The sequence below is a fragment of the Merops nubicus genome, unplaced genomic scaffold (assembly GCF_000691845.1).
Source record: "Merops nubicus isolate BGI_N331 unplaced genomic scaffold, ASM69184v1 scaffold41193, whole genome shotgun sequence".
NCBI classification, from domain to species: Eukaryota; Metazoa; Chordata; class Aves; order Coraciiformes; family Meropidae; genus Merops; species Merops nubicus.
Window position 1 is genome coordinate 1 of NW_008597621.1, and position 11423 is coordinate 11423.

Genomic DNA, 11423 nt, shown 5'->3' on the forward strand with positions numbered 1-11423 from the left:
GGAGGGCTGGGGCTGGCGGCGGCGTTTCGGAACGTTGCTTCAGGCGAATGCTTGAAACAAACCAAAGAAGTGTGACTGAGACCTCTTCTCCTTAACTTACTTTATTCATGCATGATTTAATTAAAACGGTGATTTCTTTATCCGACGTAGGGTTGAAATGAATGCAACACTTTTACTGTAGGTTGTTTTACATTAACTCGCTTTTCCAAAGAAAGGTACTTTGGCGTTTGAAGTAGTTCTGGAACAATGCATTTGGAGTGGCATGTTGTGAAATGACAACTGTTCTGAAATTTCCTTTTTAAAGTAGTGTATAGTTATGTTAGACTTTGCGTTAACTGCATTCTGCGGTTAATTCTTTATGTCATTTCAGTTATCCTATAGGAACAGTATAACAAGCTCCAGATTAAGTTCATTTAAAATTTTATATTGCAAAAATGTTTGTTTGAAAAAAAAAACACAAAAACACTAGAACACAATGCGGTCTGGGTTCTTCTAAAACATCAGTAATATGATCAGTGTATAGGACATGGTATGGGGTTTTTTTCTGAGTACTGATTTTTCTGGTTTGATATTATAAATTTGTTCTTCCAGGTGTGACCTGTAAAAGTGGCTGCCACCCAGAGAATGGATTTTGTGAATTTCCCAGTGAATGCAGGTAAAAAAGATCTGTCAGACAGGGCTATTAGCACAGGAATTGGTAGTTTCAGTAATTCATAGTCCTGGTAAAATAAACAAACGTTGAAACGATTTAACCTCTGAAAGTATGGAATTGTAAGGAAACAGCACTGTTATGATACAGTAACTGGAATCATAGAGCACAGACAGCTAGGTGCCATTTTATTCTACCTTTTCCAGTAAGAAACGCCTTTACATTGATTAGCATTTATTATTTTTTTTTTCTCACTGAATGAAATTATTTTCTTCCCATAAACTACTTCTACTATCCCAGAAGCAATGATGGTATCTTTGTGTTCATATGTGCTGTGTAGTCAAATTTTGTATCCAAAAGTGTTATTCATTGTGCCTCGAAAAGGTTCAGGTCCTTGTAATTATGTTTATTAAAAATAAACAATGCCTTTATCTTGTCTTTTATCTCTTTCAGGTGTCAGCCTGGTTGGCAGGGTGCTCTTTGTGATCAGTGTGTTCCTTTCCCTGGGTGCCTGCACGGCAGCTGTGCCAAGCCCTGGCAGTGCCTCTGTGAGGAGGGCTGGGTTGGCAGCCTCTGTGACATAGGTTTGCACATCCTTTCCTGTCCTTCAGCAAGCGAGGTGAAACAGCCCCATCTGGTGCTGAAGACATGCAAAAGTCCTTCTGGAAAACTTATTTTAAAAGATTGTATGTTAGCTCCAGAGAATAAAAGGATTCTGGCCAGTGGCACATAAACCTGGAACTTTTATAATAATTTAGGGAGACGCATGTAGTATCTTGGGTGTATGTGCTAGCAAAGCGTAACCACATCATTCTATTTTAAACATTGATTATCATGACCTTATGATTATCATAAGGCCAACAAATAACTACTCCCTTGTTGTCATATAAGCCTTTTCTATAACAAGTCATCCTCTATATATTAAATAATTTGAAATATTCACCCAGCACATTTTATATATACATACATACATATATATATATATATATATGCGCTACTCTCTTAATACTTCTTAAAAAGGAAAAGATTATGCTTATTTCTTCGTTTACTTAATCCAGTGAGGATTTAGTGGAGCAGCACTAGTATAACTAAGAAAAAGGTCTACCTCCCACTTCTGTCTCAGGTCAGAGGGGTAAATATGGCTCTTGTGTTCATTCTTTCACCCCTTGCCAGTCATAAGCATGCTGAAGAATTGACCTTTGCTGAGCTGGTTTATTTTTCCTGACACAGGCAAACATCCAGCCAAAGAGATCTGAGGGGGCTGAAATGACATGAGCATCCAGGAACATGCCCACATTCAGCCTGTGTAGCTGCAGCAGGAGGAGGACAGTTGTCCACTGATGTCCAGAGCCTCATTCTCTTTTTATGTCTTTCAGGCTTTTGTTGTTAAACAGTTTATAATTTGTCAAGCATATGTGGAGTCTGCCCATGCATATCCAAAACAGTAATTAATGATGACAGAGTTTGAATTGGATGAAATTCTCAAAATGACTAAAAGAAGATTTCAGATAGTTCACATCCTTGCAGAGGCATGGCTGTTGGTGCAGGGTACTCAGGTGCTCAAATACTCATTTAGCTTTAGCTTCTCATCAGGTGTTGCAGCCCGTACTCATCAGCTGCACACATAAGCATAGACAGACTTCTTAGTTTAAAGCTAGTTCTGGTGTGTTTGCAGGAACTGCAGTAGGAATGGTGCAGATGTGACTATAAGCTCTGAGAGATGTTATTCTGCACCTCTTACAGATGTGCAGAAACAGCCATCTAGTTTCTCATGACAATTAGCGAGGAGGAATGGGTCACTGTCAGACATGAACTACAATCATAGATTTCTAAAACCAGACAGAATGAACCCCCACTGCCATTTTAGAAGGCTCGGTTCTATTGCTTGCCAATGACCCCAAAGGACTAGGTTTCCAAAGGTACCAACTTCAGACCTAAAGATTCCTGTGAAATAATATAAAATTTTTCAAGCTGGGCATACATTTAAAAGCCATGTGAAGTGCCTAGCTGAATTTCTAGGCACTTAACATAACTTTGCAATTCTGAGCCTTGCAACCTTTCCCTCTTGCAACTGGTACTTAGGACACAAAACAATTATTTAGAAACTGTACCTGTATCTTTATGGAAATGTATGTTATTAGTGCATTTGCATTAAGATAGTTCTATAATTAAAACAAACAAAAAAAAAACACAACCCTTTTGCTTAAGTTCAGAAACTGTTGTTTCTCTCAACATTTAGAGTCATCTCAGAGTCTTCTTTGCCAATTTGAATCTAGATACTCATGTAGAGCTGCCAAGAACATTCAGCCAAAAAGAAACAACCATCTTTTCATCTGCAGGAACATTTTATGTTGAAAATCTTTCATCTCTGTGGATTTACCTACTCTGAATGTGCTGGTTTGTGACAAGGGATCAAGAGAAGTATTCTTTTGTCACTACTGGAAGCTTCCTACAACTTTTTACCAGACACCCTGCCTCTCTCCTCTAATACAAAATGTTTGTGTCTGTTGCAAGCAGGCCACAGTCGTTATATCTTTCACATGCATATGACATTAAGAGCCAATTTTTAGCTACTGAAGACAATTTTTAGCTTCAGATGTGTAATGAAATAAGGCATGTTAGCTACATTTCTGTTGTTTCTGTGGAGATTGATGAAAGGTCGTGAGTACTGCAGTTTTGACATTCTCTCGAAATTCTTCCTTTTGGCTGCTGTAGAAAGTGTAATATTTGCCAGGGAATTTCTGCCATAGCTACTGTTTTAATGTTACCAACTGCGAGCAAACGCCAACTCACAAGGATGGCAAAATTTGGATCAGAAAATTGTGGGAGGATCTGAAGTTCATTTGGCTGCTACTGTAAATACCTGAAATATTTGTAAAATATGATAGTGTCAGCAGCTTATTTGCTTGCTAAGCATGGGAGAAGAAAAAAAAAAAGATGATTTGGACTGAGAGTGATATCTCTTTCTGTTTTCTATGAATGTCAATCTCCTTGGCTTGGATCATGGAAGTTCCTTTCTGGAATAGTTTTTAGATCATCAAGTGGTTTGCTAACGCCTCTTACTGTGTAGCTGTTGTTTTTACTGTGGGCAGCCGTGTACTCATTTAAGGTCAAGAATGACCTTCCCAGTAATCTACAGGCATGTATATTATAGGTTGGGTGTGATCTACTGTAAAACACTTAGGCCAGAATCACTGGCATCATTTATGGCTGTTATTGCAGTCACATGGACAGACACGACACTTAAAGATAGAAATCTATGCATTAATATTAGTGTTATATATTAGTGATGGTTGACCTCTTTTCAATGGAGCATACCAGCCTGCCAAACTGAATGCCACGGTGTCTTCTCATCCTCTGGAAACACAGCCTTGAAGAACATGTGGAACCAGACTGCACAGCCCAGGGTTTCCCTCTGAGGCTCTCTGACATACACTTTACACTACAGGAACACCATGTAGTACCATGTCAAACACTGAACCTAACAAAGGGAAAAACAGTTTAGTCAATTTATTTCCAAGAAAAAATGACAGCCCAGTCAGAGCATATGATCCATCTTGCTAACTCAGTTCAGTCATCTGTCATCATCTCTGTCAGTGCCTACGTGGTCATGTTAGTGTGCCCCTGACTTCACACTGGAATCTTAGCCTCAGTTTGGCTAATAAAGACAACATGTGGTATGAGTTTGGAGTATAGTGTGATACATGTCACTTGGCTGCTTTAGCAAGAGTATATGTTGGTAAGCTGTCACCAAAGGGAGTGCAGCTGGAGCCTCTAATGCCCATGCTAGGCATGCATGAGACAGGGTCTAGAAATTCTGCTTTGACATAGACTGCTACTGAGTGTGCCTTCCTGGTAAAAGCACTCAGTTATGCCGTCATGTACTGCAGCATGACAACATAGTTTTATGCAAATACTAATTAATGTATTAGTGATACGATTGTGGCCATTCATAATACACATGTAAATGTGCTATCCTGCTTTCAAATTCTCATCTCAGACTCAGTTATCACTTGCCAGCAAGTAAATCACTTGATTGTTGGTCTTTGAACAGGTAAACTAGACAACATAGAGAAATTGGACTATTTGGGGCTATTTATGTATTTATGTTTTGAAAGGGTATGCTCCTACAATCTTTTAAGTTGTGTTTTCAAATTAAATCCTGGACACAAATTAGTGACAGCAGTGTATCTGTATATGTATATGCATACGTGTATATATACACACACACATATGAACACCTGTACACACATACCTATCCATATCTATTGCAGAAAGTTTCCTTGCTCCAGCATCAGACTTCATGCTTTATCATCTGCCTTTAAAGCCTAAGAAAATGGGTGGCAAACCACACTGCTCCAAAAATTAATCAAGGTGATTTTGGTCCTTGTGAAAACTCACACTTGCCATCAAAGTGCATGTACATGCAAGGCAGTTATCTTGCAGTGAGAATAGTGTAATACATTAGACAATAGAGCATCTCCAGGGAGGATTGTATTTAAAAGCTAAGGCTCTTGAAATGTTTGATATGGTTAAAATTTTGCAGTACCTCATGATCGCTTGTAACTTTCCTGGTATGTTGTGGGAAGTAAAATATAAATGACCTTAAATCCCTTGTCATCTTCGTAGAAAGTGTATGTGTGCACGTGTGTGTGAGCCAGTCAGCACTCGTCTGCAGCTGCTCCATTAGTTGGCTAAAATATGCACTTGTTTGTTTATTTTTAATTATTTAAAAAATTCAGTAATCATTTGAGTGGGAAGTGGCTCAGCAGGGAAACTGCAAAGGAAACGAGATGTGTGACTTTGGATCCAGACATCATCCAGTTCTCTCTTGTTGTACAGTTATGTAAGGGCTGGATACAGCCCAGCCAAAAGATGAAATTTTGAGAGATTTTTTTTTTTTTTTGTGATACGATTGTGGCCATTTCTGCTGATTTCATTTGCTGATTTCTGCTGTTATAAAATGTTTGTTCATAAGCACATAATGATAGGTTCTAGGCAGGGAGCAAGGAGAATTCCCAGTTCCTCATTGCTTCATCAGAACTCTGCTAATGGAGAAGCCAAGGTTGTGAAAGGATGACTAGACTACATAGTTCTTTCTCCCCACTAGTATTTTATTGTTAATATTACTTATTTACAGACTGGAACAATTCAAATGTATTTCACAAGTGGGAGCTAGGAAGAGAGAATCAAGCTGATGGTGCTTGCAATAGTTGAACAATCTGAACTCCACTTTAACAGCATGAGGAAGCAATCGGAATTTATAGAACACAGGATGAAGGACCCTTAAATCTATATTTTAATTGAGGTATTATGTACAATTTTCTGACTCTTTCTCATTAGATTAATTGAACTCTGATTGTTTTTTAAACAGATATTCACCCATGTTCTGCAAAGCCCTGCACCAATAACTCAACCTGCATAGAGACTGGTGATGGAGGATATATTTGTCTGTGTGCCCAGGGATTCACAGGAAAAAACTGCCATCTTAAGAAAGGACCCTGCATTATTAATGGGTAAATATTGATTTCTGACATATAGTTTAAAATCCACACTCCTACTGACTATTCTTCAGAGTTCTTTGCTAAGTGAAGGTATCTGTGCTAAAATAGATGCTTCTGCTAATTGCTGATATTTTTATCAAACTTTGCAAATGATAAGTTCATATTGTAAAGATTTACAGATTACCACCATGAGTTTTTGTGCATGATCTTTTTATTGTAATTGTATTTATAAAAATTTTTGCCTAAAAAGCAGTTTGCAAGAACATCATCTGTCTGCTTCTACATTTTTTGTGTCATGAAGCAGTGGAGAGACAGAATAAAAACAATTAGCTTTATATCTAGCTGCTATGGCAGTGTTTTGTTTTGCCAGTAAAATACATAGATTTTCTTAAAATAATCAGCTGGAAAAGAAAGTCATGGTGCTAGTGTCTTTGTTCAGTCTTGTCTGAGTAGCTGCTCAGCTAAATAGCTCTAGCCATATGAAAATGCTGGAAAGCTTGATTTGAATAAATGAAATAATTTAAAATCCCTTCACAGCTTTTCAGATTGAATTTATATACTGCAGTACTAATCCTGCCTCAAGGGTCAGCAGAAGATACTATAATCTCTACTGACAAAACTGTTGAACAAATTCATTCTTGATTCAACTTCATTGATTCAGTGGATTTGCATTTGAAATTGGCTCTTCTAAAGAAACCCAGCTCCTTTTACTGTGTAGTTTCCTAATAGCTTCTTTCTTTGGACTTTGATTCAGTTCTGTCTGTGTATTCATTATCTATTCCAGTTCTCCCTGCCAGAATGGAGGAACGTGTATTGATGACAATGGTTTTGCACCCCATGCTTCCTGTCTCTGCCCTTCTGGTTTTGCTGGCAGCTTCTGTGAAACAGATAGAGATGACTGTGAATCCAACCCATGTGGAAATGGAGGAACATGTACAGATATAGGTGTGGGTTTCAGTTGTTTTTGTCCCCATGGCTATACGGGAAAGCTCTGCAGCAGCCGTGTCGCATTCTGTGCAAGTAGCCCATGTGAGAATGGAGGGACATGCAGTGAACATCCCCAAGGAGGATTCAAGTGCATTTGTAAACCAGAATTCATTGGTATGACCTGCAAACATCCCAGCAAAAACACAAGTCTTTCTGGAGTGAATATGGAGACAGAGCATATGCAGAATTACAAGCCACCCTCAAGGGCTCATCACAGATCAGTGCACCACCACCAAGAAATCCTCAAAATAACAATGAAAGAGACAATCCAAAATTCACATCCCTTGCTGAGTAGAAGCCAGGTGATATGTTTTGTTGTACTGGGCTTGCTTACATGTCTTGTTGTCTTGGGTACAACCGGGATTGTGTTTTTTCCAAAATGTGAAATGTGGCTTGCTAATGCCAAATACAGTCATCTCCTACGCAAGAAAAAGAACTTTTTTCTGAAATCCAACAATGGCGAAAACCTCTCAGTTAATATTATCTTTCCAGAGAAGATCAAATTGACTAATTACACTAAGAACTACACTGCTATCTAGGCCCTTGAAAGCCAAGCAGCATCTTGAAGCTTTTCAGAGCAATATGTATTGTATTTACTGCCTGTTATTGGCCTCAGTATTTGTGGGTACATTTGCTGTAGCTTGTGCTGAGTGATAATGAGGAAGTATAATGTATTGCTAAGTATTGCTAAGTATTTTCTTATTACCCAAAATAGAAGATAAAAAAAAAATCATTAAAGAAAACAGGATGTTAATTTGATTTCTTTTCAAGGCAGCTATTTTTTTTGTAAAAAAAAAAGTAATTTACCAGTAGAATTGTATTGCAGCTTTCTTGTCTTATGCACAGTTTATTTGGCAAATACGGTACTTGTAAATTACTCAGTAATGCCTTTTTTTTTAATAAACAGCAATTAAGCACTATACTGGTTTATTTATTAATTTGTAAATGCTATGCTAGAGCAAAGTCTGCAGCAAGTGTCCCTGCTTAATTCTTTTCCTACTTGTGATAAAGACTATAGACATTGCAATCAATAGGAGCAAATTCACACTGGTGTCTCAACTATCCAGTCAGTTTTGCTATTTTTACACACTTATAATATAAATGACTCCTTCTATAGAATCTTATAGGGCTTTGTGATATTAATCTCAGGCTAAAGGTCTCTGTCACTTGCAGTGCTGTCTTTATAAATTGTTCTATTTATGTATTTTAAAACGTTAGAAAGGTGTTCAGTGTCTTTGGTCATACTTTGTTTGGAGACCTAGTAGAGATGTAAAGGATCGTATTCTGACATAAATATCCCTCAAAGAACTCTGCTGAGAGAAGTATCCTTCATGCCTGTGCCATGGGGAGAAATCAAAAGCTAACATGTCACCTGAAAGAGGACAGCTGCTTTGAATTCTTCACTTCTGCTTTTTGTCTGTCATATTTCAAGGAGAGAACAAGATTTTCAAGAATCAAAAGCAGCACTGAGGAACCGGCAAAAGCTCATGAAAGCCACAAAACCATTAGGGATCTGAGGGCATTAATTCCTTGGAGGAGGAGAGATCCCTGAGGAGCCTCAGCTGGGGCCGTCAGCCATCCATTGCCCACAGACCCATTTCAGGTCAGCCTCAGAGTGTTGGTACGAGTCTGAGCTACGCTGGAGCGCTGGTCTCCACCTCTGCTTACTGAACGGACCTCAGACCTATATTGTAGGTAGCCCATCCATGTTGCATGGATCCTTTGGACGTGTGCTCCAGCCCTGTGAGACTGCTGTTGGTGAGGCCATGTCCTGCCCTGGGGCATGACCCTCCTGGGTCTCCCAGCTTTACTTCTTATTGCCGTACTGAGCAGCCTGATGCTGGTTGCTCCCTTAAAAACAAACAAACAAAAAAAAATGAAACACACACAAATCATCTTGAACTGTAATGTCTAAAGGTGTCTTTAGCTGCTATTGAACAACAATTTACTTTCTCAGGCACCCCAGATAAGAACGTTTAGAATCTTCTAAGCTGTCTGGCAACTATGATATTCACCAATCCATTAACAGCTGATCAAATTTAAAAAACAAAAACCTTAAAGCACATACAAGTGATTACCCTAGGATTTTTTTCTGTTGACATCTGTCTTAATTGCTATGAGTATAAAGCAAGTTTGTTGTATTGCTGATAATATTCACATAGATCATAACGTTATAATGTAACATTACAAAGTAATGCAAAGGTTAGAGCTGATGGGGAAAAATGGTAATGAAATAATACTTTGGAAAGTGTTGATTTCTAGCTAACAGGATGAAAATTTTAACAGAAATAGATGCTCCTTCTCAAAACTCTTGTTGAGAAGCCAAATATTCATCAAAAGAAACTTTTCAACCAGTTTAAGTGAAGGTGACTAACTTAGAAATCCAGGTGAAGTTAAAACCAGGTAAGCAGTGTTGAATTTGAAGCCATGAAACATGAGCCACAGGAGTTTACGCATTTCTCTAAAATTATTTTAAACATGCAATTCAGTACTTTACATTTTGGTTCAATTTGAGGATAATCAGAAACACTGAATAATTCCATTGGGTAGCTCACAGTTTTGGTTCAAAACCAGTTGCAACAGTAGATACCCAGTAGGAATCAGTGATTTTCCCTCCCTTTGAGCAGAGGCTCCCTCAGCCCTTAGAGCTTGCTCTGCTCCAGGCCAGAGCAAGGCTTTGAGTAACAAAGCTTGAGTTTAAAATACAAAATCCAGGTAATTAAAATTCATATTTGTAAACCATCACGATTTTTGGCCATGGTGACCTGGTTGGCAGCTCCTCCATCACAGTGTATTTATTCATATCTAGCCAGGAGAGACTCTTTGAATAAAAAGCCATTAGCTCAGCATGTAAAAACCCATTGACTTCAGCTCTCAGTATCCTTCCTCTCGTTGTTGGTGTCAGTGAATGGTATAGAAAGCTGCTATTGTCCTACTATACTCTCCAAAGGGAAAAAGTGTTATCTTAAACATTGAAGGCTGGAAAAAATAATAGCTGTCTTTCCCTTCTCTGTTCCAGAAAAGAGTGAAACACATGCATGAGAGTTTCTCATATAGGTGCTGTTAGCATAATGAGTAGCTCCAAAGCCTCATCACCATGCAAATAACAGAGAACTGGGATGCTAAGAAAGATTTGAGCTTTAGAAAGCTGATGTTTGAATCAGCCTGCAACAGGTCTCCAAAGCAAGAAGTTTAAAACAAGCATTGTGCAGAAGCACTGACATAAAGAGGAGACAAAGAGCATTGATACCACTTCAATTTTAAGTTTATTCTACATATTTTTTATTAATGGACAAAAAACAACATAGAACTATTGCCAGAGGTACCAACTTACATTTCAATTTCTCATGTTTTCGATTTCTGAATGCTCTCCCTTAGTCAAGCCAGGATGTCTCTGAGTCTCAGACCCAACCTCTACCTTACTGCCTATGAATAAATAAATATGGACAACTAGGCTGAGGGATGTGTAGGGACAGTGGGACAGTTTCTTAGGGAGAGGAGCTCACTCTTGTCCCCAAGGTATAGAAAAGTACTTTTATACTTACCATCTCTCTTTGAGCCATCTTAACCTCTGTTCTTGCTACATTAACAAAAAAAAAAGACCTATAGATGTTCCACAAAGATCAGTTCTTTAGAGGCAGGGTACGGATGATTTTCTGGCTTTGCTTTTTTTTTTTTTCCTTCTGTTTTTGTTCAGGTTTTCTTTCATGGCCCTGATGAGGGAGAGGTCTGGCTGCTGTAAAAGTAGAACACATGAAGTAATAACCACCAAAGTCTGGACAAGAATGCCTGAATAGACAATACATATATGGCTTTTGTTTTTACTGCCATTTTTCGTATCTGTCCATAAAACCATAATATGTGTATTGCTTTTGATTAATGAGGATTCTGTTTGCAAGTTCTAAACCATCTGTTGATGATATATCCACAACACCCCAGCTAATCTGCTCTTATGAGTTGATAACCTGAGTTCTGTTTTCAAAGCAATATTTACATCCAGAGGGATCATGGTATTCCTATTTAAAACAGACCTTCGGTTTTTGAGGGTGAACATCGTTGAAGACAATGGCCCAGACTGCACTGCCTGAGTACGATACTTTTCATCACTATGTCCTTCCCTCTCCAAGTTCTCAAATTTGCCTGTGTCTTGGCAAAATTTATTTACCATTGTAGCCTTAAAGGCAAAACAATTTGCTACAGATAGAGGACTCTTATTTTTTAATTTTTTTTTTAATCCAGGACTTTCCTGGCAGAGCTATGTGCATATGCATCCAGAGCACACT

General features: G+C 38.4%; 1 protein-coding gene across 1 annotated transcript; it reads left to right on the forward strand.

Moving 5' to 3' along the window:
- Positions 1-591: 591 nt before the first annotated feature.
- DLK1 (delta-like 1 homolog (Drosophila)) lies at positions 592-8058 on the forward strand (the record flags this gene model as incomplete). The annotated part of the gene is made up of 4 exons (XM_008936769.1): positions 592-655; positions 1103-1233; positions 6024-6165; positions 6938-8058. Coding segments are annotated over 4 exons (1079 nt in total), but the record flags the coding sequence as incomplete, so codon positions are not given.
- Between the last annotated feature and the right edge of the window lie 3365 nt (positions 8059-11423).